The sequence below is a fragment of the Globicephala melas genome, chromosome 3 (genome assembly GCF_963455315.2).
Source record: "Globicephala melas chromosome 3, mGloMel1.2, whole genome shotgun sequence".
Lineage (NCBI taxonomy): Eukaryota > Metazoa > Chordata > Mammalia > Artiodactyla > Delphinidae > Globicephala > Globicephala melas.
The window spans coordinates 136,430,303-136,453,437 of record NC_083316.1 but is presented as its reverse complement, the minus strand read 5'-3'; the positions used below and the strand labels follow the sequence as shown (position 1 = coordinate 136,453,437).

General features: G+C 44.8%; 1 protein-coding gene across 1 annotated transcript in view; it reads left to right on the top strand.

The window, feature by feature from the left end:
• The window catches only part of ATP10B (ATPase phospholipid transporting 10B (putative)), a 581,864-nt gene that overhangs the window by 202,188 nt on the left and 356,541 nt on the right, over positions 1-23,135 (top strand). Inside the window, 1 exon segment of the mRNA XM_060296561.2 lies at positions 10,174-10,329. Coding sequence (XP_060152544.2) covers positions 10,303-10,329 — 27 coding nt within the window. The 5' untranslated portion in view covers positions 10,174-10,302.

Below are 23,135 nucleotides of genomic sequence, written 5' to 3'. Positions count from 1 at the left end.
TGGTCAGGAAAGCCCCCACTGAGAAGGAGACAGCTGAGCAACACCCAAGGAAGTGAGGATCAAATCATGAGACTATTTTGGGGAAAGAGCAGTCCAGGTATGGAAAGGAGCAAAGGCAAAGAGCAGGGGGACATGTCTCGGTATCTGAAGCAAGGAGGCCAAGTAGCTGGAAAGAGTGAGCAAAGGGGAGTATCGTAGGAGATGAGGTCAGAGTCACAAGGTGGATGGTGGGGTTCAGATTGTGCGGGGCTTTGTAGGTCATTGTGATGACTTTGGATTTTAATCAGGATGAGAGGGAATAAAGGGGGAGCTGTCTTAATTGCCTGTTGCTGCTGTTACAGATGACCACAATTTGAACAGCCTGAATCAACACAAACGTATTCTTTACAGTTCTGGAAGTCAGAAGTCTGAAATCAGTTTCACTGGACTGAGGTCAAGGTGTCAGCAGGGCTGGTTCCTTCCGGAGGCTGGGAGGAGAGACTCTGTTTCCTGGCCTTTTTCAGGGTCTAGCGGCCACCTGCATTCCTTTGCTTGTGGCCCCATCTTCCATTTTCAAAGCCTGTTGTTCCAATCTCTGCTTCCATCGTCACATCACTCTGACTCTGATTGTTCCAGCATCCCCTTATAAAAACCAATATAGTTATTGATACATCAGACCCATGCCCCCCCCCCACTCAGATAATCTCCTCATCTCAAAATCCTTAATCATACCTGTGACATCTCTTTTGCCATATACCATGCATAGCTTCTGGGGATTACGACCTGGACATGTTTGGGAAGCCATTATTCACTCTACCACAGATATCTTGCTCTGATTTAGGTTTCTAAAGTGTTCTTTGGCTGCTCTATTAAGAACAGTTTTGGAAGTGCAAGGACAGAAACAAGGAAACCTGTTAGGTGGCTCTTGCAATACCTCAGGCAAAAGATGATGATGGTTTAGTTCAGGGTGATGGCAGCAGAGTGGTTGAGAAGTCTTATCTTAGATACGTTTTGAAGACAAAATCAACATGGTTTGTGGATATGGGTCATGAAAAAATAGAAGAGGAACTGCTTTCTCCAAGTTTTCATCCTGAGCAATTGGAAGGATAGATAGGCTGTTTCCGAAATGGGAAAGGTTATTGAAGGAGCAGATTTAGAGGAAAGATAATGAGTACGGTTATACAGTAAATCTGAAATTAAATATTACATTTGAAAGGCCTACTGAAGATTCAAATTGAGATGTCAATATTGGAATTAAATGTCAGATTGAACCTAAACAGGCGAATCAGATTAGCCTTTACCATAATTGTGTGCTGAGAGTTGTTACACGTTGTATTTTAAATACCATTTGGCAATTATTCCTTGCATCTGATTCACATGGGAATATTGTAAAGCAGGAGAACATGGAAGATGGGCAAGAGCAGGACAGGATTCCTGTACTACCAAAAGTCTGACTGTCACACCATCAAAATAGCATCAAAAAGACCTGAAATCCCATTTAATCTTTAACACTGTATATTTACAAATACAGTTGCAATGTCTAAGGCTGACACTGAGATCTACCAAGATCCTCTTGTATCTTGGTTGATGGTCTGTTCCAGTGGTCTTAAACTCTGGTTTGCATTAGAAACAATAGAAGAGTATGTTAAAATGCAACTTTCTGACTCCACCTGAGGAGTCTGACTCAGAAGGACTGGATGGTAGCAGCAGTGATCTGCAACCCCGATAACAGTGGGGAAAGAAAGAGGAAGGACAGATGTGTTGTGGTACATGATACATGTGGTGGGGATTTGGTTTGGTTTGGTTTGAGGTTAAGAATCTATTGAGGACTTAGCATGGGCAGTTACGATATCGCTTTATTCTCACGACACTCTAAGAGGTGGGAAGAAAGTACTATTAGTAGTCTCATTTCACAGACAAGAAAACAGAAGCCCTAAGGAATTAGATGACTTTCCCAGATCACGTAGCCCATCAAAGCAGTGCTGAGATCTTAAGCTGGGTTTGTTTGGCACTGACTCCCATATTCATGCTGGTACCCAGTATTCTGTGTTGTTCATGGGAACATGGATTGATGAGTGGTTGGATGTGGGAAGGGAGATGATTCTAAGATGCCGTCGATAATGTCTGGATTTACATTGGGATTTGTAGGTTAAGTTTTGGAGCCAGGGCGCCTGTTTTCAAATCTGGATTCTGCCACTTGCCAGTGATGTGACCCTGACCATTCTGCATTACCTCTCTATGTCTCACCATTCTCCTCTATAAATGGGGATGCAAATAGCTCTTACATCATAGGGTTATTGTGTTGGTTAAAGAAGGTAACGCATTGAAGTCTTATTCACCATAGCCTACAACATCTCTATGTGATCTGCCATCTGCTTTCCTCTCCAACCTCATCTCTATACTACTCTCTCCCATTGTGCATCTTGCTCCAGAGATGCTGGCTTCTTTGGATTCCACAAACAAGTCTGATTCATTTGGGACATTTACCTTGGAATGCTCATATGCCTAGAAAATTGCCCCTACAGACTGCTAAGTGACAAATTCTTTCTTACTGACTGAAAGAATGTCAGCTCAAATGTCTTTCCCATAGAGGAGTTTTTCCTGTATGCCCAAAGGAAATATCCTTCATCCCCACTCACTTTTATTACTCTCTTTTATTAATGTTTCCATAGTATGTATCACTGTCTGAGGTTTTATTGTTTGTTCACTTGATTATTAATAGTATCCCTCCAACTAGAAATTAAGGTGCATAATGTCACTTGTTCACTAGCAGAGACCTAGCTCTTAGAAGAGTAACCGCTATGGAAACAGGGAAATGAATGAATATTTGTGGGGAAAAAAAGGAAGGAAAGGAAGGAGGAGAGAGAGGAAGTGAGAGAGAAGGAGAAACAAAGGAGAAGGAAAATACTTAGCATATCACCTGATGCATAAAAATAGTAAAAACATGCTCCTAGTATTATTATTAAAGAAATGGTTATTAAATACCTGCTCTAAGCCAGGCATTTTGCTAAACTAGATTTATCAGCCTTACAGCAGAGTATATCCTATGTTCCTTTAAACCTCTGTTGTACATGGATGGACTGAAACAGTTGGGGAGTGGGAGCCAGGCACAGTGGGAATCTCTAACTCTTAGAACTCACAACCATATTTTCAATATATTTAGGAAATTCAAATTTATCTGGAACCTGTCCCGTGCACACAACTCATTCTCTAAATCCACACCAGACAGAGTGACCAAACAGATGGACTCTGCATTGCACCTGGGAGTCTAGCCAACTCTGGCTGTGCTGGCCATGTTGGAGAATCTCACAGAGTAGTGTGGAATTTACAAATTTCCAAAGGGGACAGAGATCCTAAGTCCCACTTCCAATTTTGAGTTATGCAGGTTATGAGTTTTAAATGGACCTTTTCATTGTTTATTTTCACTTAGCGTTTGCTCCTTTTCATCTGGGATGATGAGACATCATCTGGCACCTCTGCCAACCTCACCATCACAATTATCTGCCTGGCAGAGGATGGCTGCTTTGGAGAACAGATACAGCTTCTCTAGAGAGTCAAACATACACATCCCTCTTCTGCAGGTTTGTGGACATTGGTGAGGAAACAACAGGACATGTTCCTTGTACCCAGAGAACTTTTAGAATTTCTCATTCTTTCGCCATCTTGATTTCACAGCTGGGCAGAAATGCCCTTCAACTGAAACGGAAACAGGGGCAATTCCTAAAGCAGAGCCATGGTCTATGTTAGAAAGAATTTCCAAGTCCTCTCTTGGACATCTGCAATGAGATTTTCAAGAGGGCAACACCAGTAACTAGCTCTTCCTTGAAAACACCCATTCTAAACAGACTTGGAACTTGTCAGGTTAAAAGTCAGGTCTTTACTATCCTCCCTATAAAATAAGTGTTGGAATTCAGTTCACTTCACAAAGACTTAGAGAATATTTTACTACCAGGCCCAATATGTTGTAATTACCATGGTAAACAAGTCACTTTTCTCATGGGGCGCATTGTCCAGTGAAAAATAAAGTCAAGGGAATAATTCATTAGAAGAAGTCAATGTGATGAGAGCTAGGCTGTTATAGGGTATCTCTTTTTCTTCTTCTTTTGAGCCCAGAGATGTTTACTTAATCCAGAGTTTGGTAGACAGAAATGTCTGCCAGAGGAAGAGGTGTCTTAATCTGAGTCCCGAATGATAAGATGTACCTGAAAGAATCCTGGACCAGAAGTCAATGGATCTGGGATCCAGGTCCAATTTTTTGAGTTGTTAGTCTTATAAAACATGTGCAAGTCATTTAAAATCAAAGAACATCAGTCTCTTCATTTTTGAGATGGGGATACATCTTGAGATGGGAGTACATCTCATAGGGTCAGGTAACAAAATATATGTGCAAGTGACTGGTAAATTCTAAAGCATTCTACACAGTGCAAGGGAAGGTATTGTATGAGGCACCATTGCTGTCAGTTTTCCAGCATCCCAGCCTGTGTGTGCTTGGATTGGGGCCAGAAAGTTTGGCTTTGCCTTTCCCCAGCATCATTCATCTTTGAAAGTGCTTGAGGATATTCTGCAGCCAAGATCCACAAACAGCAACCCAAATTTATTGCCAGCTTAACTCTGTTGATATTCAGTCTTATCTCCCACCACACCCCAAGCTCTGACCCCATAAGGTTTTTTTCTACTCTCCATACTTTCCCAGGAAGCAAAAGAGAATGGTCCATGAATATTTACCAGCATGATTTGTGATTTGTAAACAGATTTGTGGATAAAATGTTAATATTTCAGACATCAAGGTTGAATAGTTTTCAAACTAAAACCAAGCTCTGTTGCAAAGCAAATATGAGGAACAAGCTTTTCCATGGCAATACAACAAGATTTATTTTTATGTCTCATCTTGGCCCCTCTGTAACATGAGAAGGGGAGCGTGAAGGTACAATTTACGTTGTCAAACTAGCTTGACAAGACATTAGCACAACCTGTAACAGGAGGGGAAAACCGTCTAAGGCAAATAGATCTGATGTCATGTCTCAACTCATAGGACAGTCCTTTTCACCTATCATCCTTAGAAGCACCAGAGTTAAAGATCTCTTCTCCTCAATTGAAATACGTTTTCCCACTAATGAATATAACAGTGACCAATGTGGTCATCTCCAAGTGTAATGTCTGGAATCACCTCTGAGGTAGAAAATCCTCCGTTTGGTTTTCCTGCATATGTTATTTTGCTGTAGCCTTCCAGAATGCCAAGATGTAAATTATCATTACCAGTTAAAGAGACCATTTTTGCGAAAAAGAAAACCCAAAGGGAAGATAAGGGAAAAAATTCTGCTCTATGCTTCATATGAAAAGAGGTAGCTGAGAGGGACATGACTCTAGGTGGAGGAAACTGAAAAAAGTCAGCTTAATGTTTTAGCCCATCTTTGATTTTTAAAGGAAGTTGAATACTGAGCTTAACACAGATGGAAGAGAAAGAATAGCAGGAAAGTGGCTAATGCATGGTGGAGAAAGCAGGTCTTTGAGTAAAGACACCTGCTCTGCCACTAATAGGGTGCTTTAATGGGAAAAAGACACTTTGCTTTTTGGAACCCAAGTTGATCCATATAAAAAATGAAGATGTTGGACCAAATGGTCTCTAAATTCCCTTGGAGAGATGCTCTGATGCTTGAGAAGTTCAGAAAACTGCTTGGGGTGCTTTGAACCTGTCAGCTCTATGATTAAAATCTTCACTTATAGCCTCTTTCCTCTTGTGCAATCTCAGGACACTTAGCAGTAGATTAGGCAGAGGGGTCAATTCCCAGGTCTTTGGATCTGAAAAAAGTTGTGTCACTTTCTCAGCAACAATTTCAATTGTACATTTTGGCTTATGATGCATAAAACAGATTGTGAAAAATAAACTCTCCAAGCTGTACTGCAGAACTACTAGACATGGCATCTCATCCACTGGTTGAGTTTTTTAAAAGATTTGTCTGTACATACACCATGGAAACCAGACACAATGATGTGGTGTGCTTTGGATATTTTAAATGGGCCAAATTTCTAGTCAAAAGGGCGTACAGCCAAGCTCTAATCTTTGGAAAGAGTGGGAATAATACAGAGCCTAGAAAATCCCTGCAGTTGGCCTGAGACTGCTTCTGTCCCAGTCGTTCATTCATTCAACAAATATCTACTGAGTCCCTGTTATTTACCAGGCACTGTGCTAGGCATTGAGGAAGCAGTAGTAAGACAAACTTGGTCCTTATCCCCAATGAAACTTACAATTTAAAGGGTGCCATGACAGTTTCATGGGAGACAGCCTAGAGTTAGATGTTAGGGAAGAGTTCTCCCCCAATATTAGCACTTGAGAATTGAAAGATAGCTCTCCTGCCTCACCTAAGCCTTCTAGTTCTTTAGATATTCCTCACATGAGATATTTCCCCTTTCTACCCTTGAACACACTGCAGTTTATCAGGGTCTTTTTAAGTAAGGCATCAAACATGAACCCCAGCCGTATCTAAACTGAGAAGAAGGGAAGAGGATTCTCCATTCTCCGTTCTGAATATGTAGTTATATTAATATAGTCTGCCATTCTATTAGCTCTAATAATAATATTATAATAATGATGGTGGTGATAAATAAGATTAAGAGGATGCCAAGATTTCGAGTGACTGGACGAAAGCCTGTCTTCCAGTCTCTATCTTGGTTTAGATTCCCCCAAGAACAGAGATAAGTTGGGGTATAGTTACAAGGCCTAGATTACCTGACTCTGCAGTATACTCTTTACATGTAGTTCCTTCTGCAGAGAAACGCCTTCCTTCTCCCTACATTTCTCTCCTTGCACACTCCTCAGCTGGCAGTGCCTATAAAATCTTCCGGTCCTAGGCTCACTACATTCGGGAAGCCTTCCTTAACTCCCGTACCTGATTGGTTTGCCCTCTTACATGTTTCCACAGCATCTTGCCTTTGCTTGTCATGGCACTCGTCTTGCTATATTTGAAATGGCATTGTCTTTTGTATTCACGCAACCATGAGTTCAAAGTGGGCATAGAGGGTGAATGAATGAATGGATGATGTCACCTACTTTGCTCTGGACCAATCAAGCACGACCTCACTCACTACTCTATGTTTTTTAAAAAGCACAGATCTGTCTTCAGCATAAATGTTTATTTATTCCCAATGAATATTCTTCCATTAGGCCTACTCTGATCTCCTCCAGTCTGTAGACATATGACTTAATTTGGTTTCTGGAACAGAATTTTTTTTTTTTTTTTTGAAGATGTTGTGGGTAGGAGTTTATTTATTTTTGCTATGTTGGGTCTTCGTTTCTGTGCGAGGGCTTTCTCTAGTTGTGGCAAGCAGGGGCCACTCTTCATCGCGGTGCACGGGCCTCTCACTATCGCAGCCTCTCCTGTTGCGGAGCACAGGCTCCAGACGCGCAGGCTCAGCAGTTGTGGCTCATGGGCCCAGCTGCTCCGCGGCATGTGGGATCCTCCCGGACCGGGGCACGAACCCGTGTCCCCTGCATCAGCAGGCAGATTCTCAACCACTGCGCCACCAGGGAAGCCCCATCTGGAACAGAATTTTAAAAATACATAGCTTTTAAGGACTGTTTGGTAGATGTGAGAGAGGACAATTCCACAATAATCAGGCTGTCTCTCCAGCCTAGAAGTCCCAGTGAATCCCTCCAAATCACTTCTGGATGATATGTTCAGGAAACTGCTCAGATCTCAAGGTCCCACAAGGCAGCTGTCCTCAGGGTGATGCCATTAGTGATGCAAGAAGAGACTCTATTATTTCTCCCCTTAAAAAACTCTCACAAGAGTCCTCATGCAGCCCAGTGAAACATAAGCCAGAACCTAGGCAATTAGGAGAAGAATAAGGAAGAATGTGGCATAAGTTTCTAAGAGACCTTGAATTAAACACCAAGTCTGTACCTTATCAGCTGCGCAACCTCACACAAGTCACCTCCATTCAATGTGCCTCACTGTCCTCTGTTGTCAAATGGAGATAATATTTCCTTTCCTTGAAACTCTGCCTGGGATCATGTAATATATTCTGTCTTAAAAGATATATGGTATCATATAGACCGAAGCATATCCCATTTGAAGTGGGCGGGTGAGTGGGAAGGGCAGTAGGTTCCTACTCTTAAGAAGCAAATAGTTGTTCTGAAAAGATTCTTTTATACCAGGGTTTTTCAAACTGTAGCATGAATCAGGCTCACCTGCAGGACTTGTTAAAATAAAGATGGGCCTGAATCCTGGAGTTTCTGATCCAGTAGTTAAGGAATGGGCCAGGCACCGTGCTGGACCCTGGGAATACGGGAGTGAAGTCACTGGTCTCTGTCTTCACCGGACACACAGTTTAATTTAGAAGGGAGACATTAAACAATGTTCCAATGCACAGAGTTTTACAAAGACCACATCGCATTCAGACTTCTCCCACAGAAGATCACTAAGCCCTGTACCGGCACTCAAAGTTTGGTGTACAAAGAAATCATCTGGCACGGTGGGTGTTAAAATGCAGATCCAGGCTCCACCCTCAGCGAGTTGAGTAGGTCTGGGGCAGAACCAGGAGCCTGAATGTGTCACACGTTCCTCAAATCATCCTAATGTAGGTGGTCTTCATACCCCACTCTGGAAACACTGCTTTATTACAAGGCATCATTCTTTGCTGATGCATTTTTTAATGCATTCACCTAAGTTGAAGTAGACCAGATTGTCTTTCCTTCCATTTTAATAAAGGATTTACTCAAAATTAAGTCACTGTGGGGCTTCCCTGGTGGCGCAGTGGTCGGGAGTCCGCCTGCCGATGCAGGGGACGCGGGTTCGTGCCCTGGTCCGGGAGGATCCCACATGCTGCGGAGTGGCTGGGCCCGTGAGCCATGGCCGCTGAGCCTGCGCGTCTGGAGCCTGTGCTCCGCAGCGGGAGAGGCCACAACAGTGAGAGGCCCGCGTACCGCAAAAAAAAAAAAAAAAAAAAAAGTCTGTGCTTTGCTCTCTTCTTCTGGTATTTCAGCGGCCTTCAGAGAGCTGTTTTAATTAAGTAATTCATGGACAGAACACCTGTTCAGGTGGTGCCTCAGCTTTATTTGGAAAACAATGATTAAAACCCAAAATCTCACTATTTCTGGAAGGAGATGGGCATCTATTTGAAGGCATAGGTAATATTTGTGAGATGGGAGAGAGCAGTGAGACTATATGGTAGACTGTATACTATATTCAAACACCATCTGATAATATTGAAACATGTAGGGAAGGCAAATAGCTCTGATGTCATGTAACCATTCTTGTCACTGAGGGGGGCTATGTGGAGCTATGTGAGAGAATAATCCTACAATTACTTCTGGGTTCCGTGGCACAGAATGAGCATAGAAGGAGTGACATGATGGGACAAAGAATTGACAGGCTTTAGTCCCCGCTCCTTCAAGACAGGGGGTGCAAGCGATGCCAGGGCAGAAATAAATCATCATAAACCCAGTCCACCGAGGCCTCTGAGAGACTTGCAAGCACTTAATCCACCACCCCAGGAAGCAAGACCATGTCAACAAGGTTTGCCCTTTTCTCCACATTCCTTACTGACATAATCCGATGCTCCGTTAATGGCCTTTCCATGTTGTAAGGCTTGGCCCCTCTGTAACACGAGAAGGGGAGCGTGAAGGTACAATTTACATTGTCAAACTAGCTTGACAAGACATTAGCACAACCTGTAACAGGAGGGGAAAACCGTCCAGTCTCTATTAGAAGTTAACTGGGAATCACACCGCATATCAAATGGGTAAAAGTCCTTTGACTCTGGCTAGGAGGAAAAGTATATATATCAGAGAGATATAAGTAATTGGGCGTCTATCAAATCAGATGTTCTGTTGCTAACCTCTGTTATGAAAGTTGAAAGATTGGTGTTAGAATATAATCTAAAAAGAGTTCCTGAGCGGCATTCACAATGATCTTTGGTCCATAATCTTTTATTAATATAGCCATGTGCCAGTATCCACAAGTGAGTCATTCATCAGGTCAAAACTTACCCACCCATTGTGCCATTATGGCTCTTCTTAGCAGTCATTCACAAATGCTTATGGACTATAAGGCATGTAGATGACAGAGTGAGTCACTCTAGGAGGGAACAAAATTCAGTCTCGGAAACACTCTCTCCATATGGGGATACGAGGTGTATGGAACCATGACCTCCTATCATATACGTAAAACCAACTGTCCACATCTTTCCTGGCAGCTTCCACAGCAAAGAGATGGAGGCAAAGAAGGCTTCTTATAGGAAGCAGAAGAAAATCTTGCAGAGTCGTAAGGGACAAAGTAGTCATAATTTGCTGAAGAGAAACCAGGAGCGCATTCTAAGAAGAAGATGCAAACGGCCCAGCATTTTAATCAGGTAAGTCCTTCCCTGATGAAAGCACTGGGAATTATAGAAAATAAGTCTGTCCTGAATGATCAAATAAATGCAAAACTGAAGTAAGACCATATCTTCCACTGATTAACTTGGCAATGTAAAATAATTTTCAACCGAGTTGGCAAATCCTGCTCTAGGGTTGTGTGTGATTTGCCCTGACTTTCCTCAAGGGACAATTGGCAATATCTATCAGTGGCCTTAAATTTGTTATACCCTTTAAGATAAACATGCCACATCTACCAAATGATATGGATGTTGCTGAATCTAAACAACACCACTGCAGAATTCTTTAGAAATTTTTATAAAATGGAAAAATTAGAAAAACTTATATGTCCAATAGTTGGGGACTGGTTAAACTATGGTACATCCGTATGATGAGGCAATGGGGAGACTGTTTAATAACTTGGAGGGTATTCATAACAACGGATAGAGAACATGATCCAATTTTGATTGTAAGAATACTTTATGTACGTTTAAATAGCATCAAAAAGTCTAGAAATATATTCAACAAAGTATCAGTCTATGATGGTTCTCTCTGACTTGTAACGTTAAGGGTGACTTTTTAAAAAATGTATCTGCCATGTCCACACTTTCTATAATAAACATGTATAACTTCAGAAACCAGAAAAACATGGAAAGTATTTTTTCACAACTAAGGAAAGAGATTGAACAGGTAAAGGTCAGTGTTTCCATTGCTCAGTGTAAAGTTCAGATTCTTTCCATGGCATGTCCCCACCTCCTTCTCCACCCTCATCTCTCCTATGTTCCTACCAACTCGCTCACCACTAGCCACACAGGCCTCTTGCCACAGAACCTTAATGTAGTAAATTATATTATTTTTGCAGTTATTCATTCCCATCCCTTTCCCTGTAGGAGGATCACGTTCCTGTCAACTGCCCTGTACCTTGCTATGTCCCCAGTGTTGAGGACCATATATCCTTGTCCCATTGACTTTGGGCTTTGGCCAGAGGAATGTAAACAGAACAAGGCCACGCCCGACAGAAGCCCTCAGAGTCATGGCACATTTCCACCAGTGCTCTTGATCTTTCTTTATGCTACAAGAATACCATATCTCACATAGGGACTGTTCCTGCAGTGTGAGTCCCTGAATGAGAAGCAGAGTCATAGCCTGGGCAGAGCAGCAGTCAACCCATAGCCTACCTGTAAAATAAGCAAGTAATACACTGAGACATGGAGGTCATTTGTTACTGCAGCAAAATTGACTAGTACACCTGTCACATGGCGTCTCTCTATCCGTAACATTCTGACTGGTCACCCCCACTGCACGTAGCCAACTCCGTCTCTTCCTTCACAGCCCAGTTCTACTCTAACCCTTTGACCAGGTCAAATCCCTTCTCCCGTGCTTTCTCAGCACCAGGTACTGTTCCCTCTCAACACTTGTCACGATCTTAATTTCACAATTTTTGTGTGACTTCGGTCAATATCCGGTACACCAAAGGGCTGTAAACTCCTCAGAGCAGGGAGATGACTTCCACCGATTGTTATCAGCAGGACCTAGCACGGTTCTTGACATGTAGTACATCCTCAATAGAAAAAGTTAAGTAAATACATGAAGGAACCATGGAAAAACGAATTAAAGAACCTTGAACATAGAGTTGAGAAGCATACATCAAATGGAGCAAATGTTTGGAAGGCATTATTGGTCTTTAGGTGAGAAAACATTATGAATCTCCTATAGTGCGAATAAATATGTGTTAACAGTGTTCAGGATCTCCTGAAGAATAATAATAATAATACGTAAGCACTTTTGCTGTTAAAAGCACTTTATACATATTAATTCATATCATCCTGGTAACAGCCCTGTGAAATAAGTACTACTGATATTCCAGAGGGAAGGTCAGTACTTTGCCCGAAACCACAGCTGGGAGCTGATGGAGAACGGGTTTGAATCCAAGCCAGAGTCTGTGTTTGTAACCACTGGACTATGCTGCCATTCCTTTGGTCTGAAGGTTATGAGTATTGGGAAAGTCTTGCAGCACTGCGTTGACACGGCAAGAAAACATTTTTATTTCGTTTCCCTTTTGTATCCCATGGATTACTTGAGCTACCTATAGTTTCACACCCCTTGCTGAGCTGAGCACAGGCCTCTGCCCATATTAGGTGCTTAGTAAATGTGCTTTGTAGTTGTCTTAGGACTAAAATGTTTGGCATGGACAAGCAGTCATATGAGATCTAGTTGCCTGTATAAGAACTCCATTTAGGATAGCAGGTTGGATGTGAGAATCTCATTCAAAAACTAAACTTGACTCGAGAAACAAGGGACCTGAACACCGACTGTGTCGGCCATAGGGCAGGGTGAGGAACTGATTGTGAGGCCCACACACCTGACTTCTCTTTGGAAGTACTATGAGAGAGACTGCACCTGGGGAGGGGCCAGCATGGGGGGATTTGCTCCAGGACGGTGATTGTAGTGTGAGGTCTGGGCCTCCAGTGGGAGAAAGGGCAGAACTAGGGTTTAATGTCGTTGGTGTCTGCTGGTATGATAAAGGCTTCAGTGATGTCATTTCTAAGACCTCTGATAGCTGCAATATTGGCGAAGCTAACGCTCTTTCCTCTGACAAAGCTCATTTTTAAACGGAGGAGGAAGATACTGGAGTCAGCTGGAAAATTCCTGAGGGCAGGGGCAAAAGAGTGAATTGAAAACAATGGAGAACAGCTGGTCCTCGGCTGAGTTTAAAAGCCAGCTAGAAATGCAAGGCTGGGATGGGAGAACTTAGGCCTATTCTAGGGTTGTATTCCTTAAAGTCCAGGCACCAACCACCCACATCAAAATCACCTAGGGAAAATTTTTTAAATATGGTTTCCTGAGCCTTCCTGGAATCTAAAAGTTTCATGCAGAAATCTTCATTTTTAATAACGGGCTAATTTCTATGAATCCTAAAGTCTGCAAACCTCTCATCTGGAGAGACAGAATACTTGTCAGGGTCAGGAAATAAAATCCCAAATGCTTAGATTTGGCACCTGAGTAACGATGCCTTTTTTCAAGGGTCATTTAACTCCTTATGTTAAGACCACCTGTGGATTCAGTGGAACAGCAATTAGCTGGGATGACCAAGTGCTTTTTAGTAACAGACATGGGGTGCATTGTTAAACTTTCCTTACTGATCTCCCTGATACTTCACAGAGGAAAAAACAGAATCTTGTGTTGGCCTGGTGGGCAGATTTCAACCTGGATCTCAAGTTCTCTCTCCCACATTTCTACTGAGAATACAGGTAGTTGCTGCACCGGTCCTGGGAAAAGCTGGGCCCCAGAAGTTAGGATGCGATATAGCCAAGTCTCGGGCAGAGAGATGCAGCTCTTTGGCCTGGACTGAAGCAGTTGGACAGTGCCCCCATCCCCTGATACCTGACCTTCAAATTCCTACAGTTTTAAAAATTAATCACCAGAAAATGGATACTTCCCATTTTCCCTCAGCTGGATTAAAGTTCTAAATTCTCACTCCAACCCAGGGGCTCTCTCTCAAAGTAAATTGCAGGGGCGGGAGCTGGGCTGGTAAAGACCAGGTCACAGCCAGGCCATGGGGAGGGCGGGGCTAGGCAGGTTTCTGCAGCAGGGCCGGGAGAGGAGGATATAGGGTGGAGGAATTGTGTTCAGGTGTGTGACGCTGAAGGCTGGGCTTCAGAAGCGGTTGTGCCTGCCTGCTCCAGCCAGGGATGAGAAGGAAGCTCTCTCGTGGCTGTCACGCCCGTTTGATGGGGTAACTGGAGGGGGTTGCAACCCAGTCTCCCCCGCTACAGTTCCCCACCAGAAGAAAAACCCAAGGCATGCTGACTCCCCCTCTCATAGCTGTGGACCCTGCACCAAGGACAGAGGAGGTATGGACCCTGCTTGATGCTAAGACTGTGGGGAAGGGTTGAGCTTTTCTTCTCAGCTCTCCCCACTGCTTGCTGGCCTGGGGTAGGGATGCTGCTTCTAAGGGAACCTCTGAGGCTGCTCCAGGCCTCTGTATTCTGGGTGCTGCAGCCGTGTCTACCGCCAGCCACCTGCAGTTCCGGGCTCCCATGGAACCTCAGTGCTCTACTTGGGGAGCTCTCTGTTCACCCTGGAAGGCCCCGCGCGTGCAGTTGACTGGGTCATGAGGGTAGCTGCAGACAGTGATAGTGGTCACTCGATGTGGTCCCCGCTTTTTCCGTGTGCTGATGAGCAGACAGCCTCTGCCTTTGCTGTCGATAGCTTGGAATGAATTACCTGTACGGAGAGTCCATGATATACAGGCATTGGTCATTACCTGTACTGTTTCAGGGGCTCTTTCCAAAAGCTTACAAAACCGTTGTGCAGGATTTTGAAAGATGTACATTGTGTGAGGAAGAGTAAGCGTGAGACAGAGAGTTGGATTTTTGATGGTAATGAATAAATAGTAAGGGTAAGAGCTTATTGAGAGTTTATGATTTGCAAAGCATGACGGTGAAGCACTTTTCATCTCGTTGCAGCCCGTGTGGCAGGTGTTGGTATTATCTACAATTAGTGATGAGGGGGCTGAAGGTCAGGCAGGTTAACTAAGGCAAACCAGGGTTTGCTGATCTCAGTACACACTCTTGATTTATACCCACGAGGTCATATTTAGGCAAGTGTCTTTCAGATTCAAAGTGTACGGAGGTGAGAGGCAACCACCTGTGAAGAGGCTTTGCAAAGAGGCTTTCTCCAAGCAGAACAAAGCTGATAGCCTCCATCTCCCCCTGCCATGTTCAGGAATTAATTTAGACCTGGGTCTCTGCTTCTCAGGCCTCAGTAGCCCCTTCCTGTGGATTCAGAAACTGTTAAGAGCTCACTGTCGGCAAGATGTAATCCCCATGTGCTGTGCCATTGAGAATTCAAAGATTACAGCTGAGCAGTGGAGCTGGTCTTTAAAACACCAGAGGAAAGGAATGCCTTTGAGAGCTGGACACTGGGCCAGTGCCCTGTGGCCTCTTAGAATTAAACCCAACACCCCCAAAACAGTTTACCAGGCCTCTCATGACTCCAACCCTTGCCCTGTCCCCAACCTCACCTAATACAGGGTCCCTCAGCTCGTGGTGAGCCAGCGGTTCCTTCCCTCCTTAGGACCTGTGGTTTTCCCTCTGGTTGGAACACATTTCCCTGGGCTCTTCCTGTGTTTGGCGCTCTCCCTTCAATAAGGCTGAAGCTCAGATGTTGCCTGTTTAAGAGGGCTTCCTAGACCCCAGCAACACAAGTAGACCCACCACTGCCATCCCCGTGTATACTCCCTTATAGTGTTGATTACAGTCATTATAGTGATGACAATCTGAAAGTCTGTCCTCTTGTTTATTGTCTGTCTCCCAAGTACAACTCCATGAGGGTAGGGACCGTACATGTCCTCTGCCTGCGGGACACTATTGGGTCTCCAGGGCTTATATCTCCCAGTAACAGGGGCTGGGTTAAAGTTTATCGAGTCAGTAAGTAATAGAAGGGATCAGGAGGTATCATCGCCTCCTTCTTATCCAACAGCTCGACTCAGTCTTCCTTGGGAAGTCGAACGTCTTGGTCTAGAAACTGAAGTAAAGAGCATCTGCGTTTTCAAGCGCTCAAGGGGCAACTGATTGCATTCTTGGAGTAACATAGGGAAAAAGGCTGAAATCTATCAAGTGGATTTCATTCCCTGAGAACCAGCAAGGTATGATAAGGCTGGCTCTGCTGGCCAGTCTTGATAAGCAACACGGCCTATGACTCAGCCCAGCAACGCCCTTCTGGACACAGGGTATTGACCTTGGCCATACCTGGGGTACTTGGCATGCCAGTGCGATTTCAGAAAGCTGAGAGTGCACGCTTCCAGCCCTGCTTCATCAAGCCTCTCATTCAAATTCCCACCAGCCTCTGCTCACATACCTTTTGCTATTTTGAGTGTCATTCATCTGTGGGATGGGACGAGGCCCATGCTTAGGAACACGGGGTCCCAAGTGTCTCTATGGGCTCTACTGCTCTCTGCAATTGTGGGCACGTCCCTTTAGTGCCTCCACTTCCCGTGTTTCTCCTCTGTAAAATGGCCTGAGAATAGCTGCCCTCGAGAGCCGGTGAGGTTTCAGAGTATTCGGGGTGACAGCGATGTAGAAACCAGTGCGATATATCTCTTGCTTTACAAGCACCTGGCCCTGCAGGCAGTGAGGGGCAGAGAACACACAGGGAGGTGTGTTTCTTTTGGAGAATTTCACTTGCAGAAAATCCACAATTCCAAAAGAAATCTATCGGAGGAAGAGACTTCTCTGCAGGACTCCTTCTCCTAGGCGGCTACCTCAAGAATCGACTTACACGCTTTAATTGACACCCAGATGATTTGCGTTGCAGTGATCAGCATTAGAATCCAGCCTAATGACAGGCACGCAGCGCTTGGCAGTATGTCACACGCTGGTGGTTTTTACGGGCCCCTTCTTGTTCTTATGTGTTCTTCATTGTAATGTGTGGTAAGCCTTTCTGACATCAGCCCTGGCCCTATTTGATTTAAGGGACTTCTGGTTTTATATCCTCAGGTGGTTCTGTGATTCTTTTTTTAAGGCACTCTTTATCTTGTTCTACTCTCTTGTACTATTCTTGATTTCCAGATTTTAAAATAGGCCTTATTTGAAAGAAAATATATTTTTGAATTAGGAGCGAAGCCAGAGTCCTGAGGATTTTCTGAGGAGGAAGACGTCCGTTAGCAAAGTCGTATCAGGGAAGAGAATGACATTAAGTGTCCAGAGACCTTGACTTGAATCCTGGCCAGGCTTCTCAGTAATCCTCTCCCGACTCCTTAGACCATGGTGCAGATAATTGCAATATTGGCAGCGGACTTTTCCCGAGAACTTAGTAAATGTTAAAACGATTCCTTGGATAATCTCATTTCATGGTCATGCTGACTCTTCCTGTTTTTGGAAATGGGGAATGTGAGACTCGGAGGGTAGGAGGTCATCAGGTAGGGAGTGATGGAACCCAGATTTGAACACGTGCTGGTTGACTTAAGAGCATGTGCACTTACGTACCAGGTGCCTTGCTGTCTACTGGGCCACCCTATGCTAGGATCGTCATATACAATTCGACATCCCCGGGACTGCCATCCCCACAGGATGTCATCCAATGAGAAGATGCCAGTGACGGTGCATTGAAATGATGCAGGTTTATTTCACCATTTTCCATACATCTTGTTTACCAAGATTTAGAAAAATGTTCTACCGATACTCCTTTTCTCGAAGTGACCTTTGAAGAAAATGACACATATTTCAAAAAGAAAGCAAAATGGTGCATCTCACCAAGAGGAAACATGAAAATCATCAGCCCTAACCCGGAGCATAAGTTTGATACCAGGCTGAACCCAAAATGTTTTAAATTCTTTAAATCTTCAGGGGAATTTGCAGATCCTACGTGCCATGCTAGGGGTTAATGATATAATCATGATAGTCAACATTTATTAACTACTTCTTCCTACTCGGTACTGACGGAAGCATTGTCCTCATGTTAACACATGTGCAACAGGCAGTCACTCACGGTGGTAAAGTCGTGGGCTTGTGGCTTAGGGTGCCTGGCTCTGTCAGATGCTAGCTGTGTGACCTTGGGTAAGTTTCTCAACCACTCTGTTTCAGATTCCCCATCTATAAATGAGGATATTGCTGAACTTTTCCCTGAGTGGTGTTGTGAGCATTGTCTAAGTGGATACATGTAAGGGGCTGAAACAGTGCTTGGTATATAACGTCCACTCAAACGTTCGCTGCCACTGCTGCTTTTCCCTCAGCCCTCCTATGAGCGAGGTCTTCTCACTCCCATCCTACACTCCCAAGTACAGAAACTGATGAAGAGTCAGGTCATAGGGCTAGGATGTAAACCTCCGACTGTGGTCATCCCAAGCCTTCCCTCTTCTATGTCGTTATTTCCTCTATAAACTCTAAAGGAAATGCACATTCCTCCAGGAACTCAGTTTGACAGGAGTTCACACTCCAAGACCCAACCTACGTTCTCTCTGTGCACGTACCTACTTATGTCATTTTTAGGTTGTTAACTAAAGTATCTTATTGAAACGTCTCAAGCTGTGCCTCTAGGTTATCGTCAAACCAGGCAGAACTCTCTCCTCTATTCAGGATTCTGTCTGTGGGCAGGCAACCACACTGGCCTTGTGGTGATAAATTTGCTCATTAAAAGCAGTCAGTAGCACTCCTCTTCCTCAAGACAGAGCGCTTACCTGAGCGGTTAGGGGCCTTCTTTCAGCTCTGTGATAACATCGTCCTGTGCTGGCTGGCTGAAATCTGTTGATACACAGTCTCTTGAGTTAGCATCTGTGTTGGCGTAAGTGACCAGAAGAAACTGTCCGGGGGTCTGTCTTGGGCTGGTCAACGACAGATGCCAGCACTTGTGTTCTTTCGGTCGTGGTACCCAGTTGGATACTGGAGTTATTGTACGGGTTCATTCTCCCTGGGTGGGGACTTGCTTCTGCAGGATCCCAGCATGCAATGGGAGAGCACCAGGACCCCCAGGAAGCCCCCATCTTGCTGCTGCCAGCGCTAAGTGTGCATGGCTCTGAGATGCCTCCCCAATCATGGCAGTAATTAATAATTAACAGCTTCCTTTCATTGAGTATTTGCTATGTGTGAGTTTATTTAACTAGTTCATGGAATCTTAACACAACAATACTCTCAAGTAGGTTCCAGTGTTATCCTGCCTATTTGAGGGAAGAGTAAGATGACATTGAGGGGAACACAGACGTGGTCAAGGACACCCAACTGAGTGGAGCCACCAGGACATATACCCAAACCTGTGTGATTGAACACGTGTTCTTCACCTCTGTGCTCATCAACCCCAAACTCCTCCTGCCTGAGCCACCTTCTCTGCGGTGCTGTGATAACACATTCCCAACTAGCCATGGAAAAACCGGTCCTGCTGGGCCAGGCCCGCGGTGGGGGCGGGGGGGGGGAGGGCGGGGCGCTGTAGACAAACCTGCCTCACCTGGTTTCACTTGTCCTTCCTGCCCTGGACCGTGAGCTGTTTTCCTTTTGCTCCAACTTCTCCAGACACAGCTGAACTCCTTAATGAATCAACTTGGCTTTCTCCCCGTAACCCTGTAGTCGCAGGAATATCACAGTAGGAAAGAATGAGGGCAGAGTTTCCGTCTCTCCAAGGCACCCTCAGCCTATTTCTTACCCTTTTGAACAGTAACCCTTCTAAGCTGTTGCGACTTTTCTTTCCTTCTCTGTTCACTTTTCGGTCTGGTTTAAGAGCAAGCTGAATTTGATCAGATTATAAAGCATATTTTCAGGGCTGTGAGGTAACTCAGTAATTGGCATCTTAGCCTGATGACTGGGCTGTGAATTATGTTATTTACAAAAGCAGACAAAATGGTGGGCTGCATCGTGGCTGCCTGTCAAGAAAGTGTCATCCCTCGAAAGCAGTGCTTACTCAGCTGGGCTCTTACCAGGTGTAAATGCAGAAGGGAGTCGGGGAAATCTAGTTAAATCTTAGTCACCATGCCCTCCTACTGTCTATGAGATCTTGCACTAATTACTTATTCTCTGCAGTAGCATAACACTGCTTTCATTTTGTTCAACTCTGCATACATCTAGTAATAAGATTTCTTACAGTGTCTCAGGCACTAAGATTTCTTACAGTGTCTCAGGCACCATACTGACCCCTTTATGTGTACCATTTCCCTTAATTCACCTACCAACCTAATGAGGTAAGCATGGCGCTCATCACTTTCAGATGAGGACACTCAAGTTGGTTAAGGTTAAGCACCTATTACGTGAGTAGTGGAGGTGGGATTTGAACCACTTCTTTCAGAGTAAAAATCTATAGTCCTGACCAGAATAATGCACTGGCTGATGGTTCAATGTGAAATTTTTCCTTTTCTACCAAGAGATCACACACAAGTCTTTCCCTTGCATGCAGTCTGCTTTTGCCGCTCGTGCTAAGGACGTTTTCCTGGCCTCGCTGCACTGCTCCTTATCTGCCTCTCTCCTGATCAGTGACCCGAGCAGCTCCAACCCAAGCCTGGCCATTACTCATTACCCCTGCTGCTGTATTTGCTGTCCTCGTCACAGAAGATACCTCATGGATAAATGTAAATCTTTTTAGTTTCCTAACGATTGAGAGAGCTTCCAAACAAATGCTTGTGCTTACCTCTGAGAATACAACCATCCATTTTCCCTCCCTCTGCATTGCAGAAGGAACACCAGATACCGCTGCCTTTCCAGGACACTCAGAGAGAAGCAGGGGTTGTACGCTGGCGAGTTGAATGGGCCACAGAGTCAGGGGCTGGGAGGGGACCCAGTGGGATGTACACCCATGAGTGCAAGGGCCTGCTCCTGTGTCACTGTTCCCCGACCCCTAGAGCAGTGCCGGGCACATAAGAGAGGCTCAAGCGTTTATTCCCTGGATCATTGTGGTAGCTTCACAAACAACAAAAAAAGTACATGTTTATTGCAGATTTTTCAGATACTTGTTTGTTTTGCTTACAAAGAAACAAAGAAGGGGCTTCCCTGGTGGCGCAGCGGTTGGGAGTCCGCCTGCCGATGCAGGGGACACGGGTTCGTGCCCTGGTCCGGGAGAATCCCACATGCCGCGGAGAGGCTGGGCCCGTGAGCCATGGCCGCTGAGCCTGCGCGTCCGGAGCCTGTGCTCCGCAACGGGCGAGGCCACAACAGTGAGAGGCCCGCGTACCGCAAAAAAAAAAAAAAAAAAAAAGAAACAAAGAAGGAGAGGGTTAAATGTTGGGTATTAGAATTATTACATTTGGGAGCACATTTTCCTCTATCAGCTTCTCAGTATTTCTCTGCTCAGCTACTTTCTGAGTTAGTCTGGACTCTCTTTTCGGGGTGAAGTTCGTCATTTCCATCCCATCTAATAATGCCATTTCTCCTGCCACGGCTGCACTGGGAGGTCTTTCGCACACACTCTACCTCTTTCCACCACAGGTGAAAACCTGGCTGGGCAGCGACCATGTGAGTGTTCCTGGACCCCACTTCTTCCCCATATCTCCTCCTTTCTTGAATTCCCCTTCAGGAAGAGTCCAGGATGATAAGATTTCCATTTATTAAGCACTAACAATGCGCCAGGCTCAGTGCTAAACACTTCCCCATACTACCTCATTTCACCATCACAAGACCTCCACCTCACTATTTTGCACTGAACAAACCCCTGCCCCTGGCAAAGTGAAATGACCCACCAGAGGTCACAGAGCTGGTGGGTGGTGAGCCCTGGCCTCCGTGCTGGGACTCTGGGCCCCCAACCTGAGCTCTTGCCATCGTGGGCTGCTCAGCAAACCTACCTCTGCCTTCAGCCCAGGAGTGCTAGGCACCGTCCCGTGTGAGAGGGACGCTGGTCCTTCTGACTGCTCTCAAGCCAGATACCCACCCACTGAAGGGTGCCGTTTTCTAGAAGGGCAATCTCCCATTGCTTTAGTGTAAGGAGCCTGGGTTTGGGTTCCCTGTTTCTATCAGGGGACACAAAATCCCATAAGGGACCTGAACCTTCATTCTTGGTTAGCATTCTGGTAAGGATGACAGAGGAGGGTCTGCTATGTGGTCTGACTTCGAGAAAATGGCCTAGGAAAGGCTGCCGTTGGGTACAAGTCATGAGGCTGAAGGGAAGGCTGTTTGCCCAGCTTAGTGTGTGGAGAAGAAGGTCAGCTGGCAGCTCAGAAAGGGGGACGAGCGTCCAGTGCTTTGGTTCTTCTTGAACTGCAACTTTCTCACCTGTGGCACAGCCAGGCGCAGCCTTCAGTAAAGCTCACCAGACATCATAATTTCGATGGGACTTCAGTTTATTTAAAAGGGAGCTACTGTAAGTGGAAAATCAGTATTGCTCATCTCAGAAGGTGTCTGCAATTAAATACAATGAATGCACAGCACCGTGAGTAAACTCTAGCCTTACACGGCTGTCCACGGAAAGCTCTGGCTCTGAGACCAGCTCTTGCCTTGTTTCAAAGGAGAGTTGCCTGTTACCTGGCACCATTTCATGGGTGTGGAGGTTCAGTTTGGGATACTCTGGAGATGGGCGGTGGTGATGGTTACACAACAACGTGAATGCACTTATATATATTTAACCATTAAAAAAAATGAGGCAGCTCTTTACGTACAGTTAAGAAACAATGTTCAAGATGCATGAAGTGAAAAAAGCAAAGTGCTGAATGGTGTGACCTGAAAGCTGCCATTTGTGGGTTTTTTTTTTTTAAGGAATATGTATATACACATGCATCTAGGCTTGTGTGTGCAATGATCCCTCTGGAAGGATGTCATATTTGATTCTGTAGAGGGAACAGGCTTCTGGCAATTGGAAATAGACAGGGAGAGAGGGTCATTGCTATTTAATTTGTGTTCCGTGTCATGTAAAACTCATTCTAATTGACAGCTTTTTAAACTCCGAAAAAGCTAAGCACCAAAATGAAACCATCTCATTAAAGCAGTGGTTCTCACCTTTGCCTACATCTAGACACCAGCTGCTCCAAGTCAGGTCCCCTGACCAGTAACATTGGCCTCCCTGGGAGCTTGTAGCCTGTTAGAAATAGAGGATCTCAAGCCTACCCACACCCGGGGAATCCACATCTGCATTTACCAAGGTCCCCAAGTGGCTCACAGGACATTAAAGTGTAAGAAGTACTGCAAAGGACTAACTAAATCAGAATCTCTGAGGTGGAGTTTGAACCTGGGCATTGATTAAGGCTCCCAGGTGATCCCACCGGGGCAGTTGATGTACCAACTACAGACTTAGTGTAATTGGTTCTATATCAACCCTTTCGTTTTTCCCAGTCTTCTTACTATGTGGTTCAGTTTATTCAGTGTGGGCTCCATGTGCCCCTTGGAAATCATTACGTGTC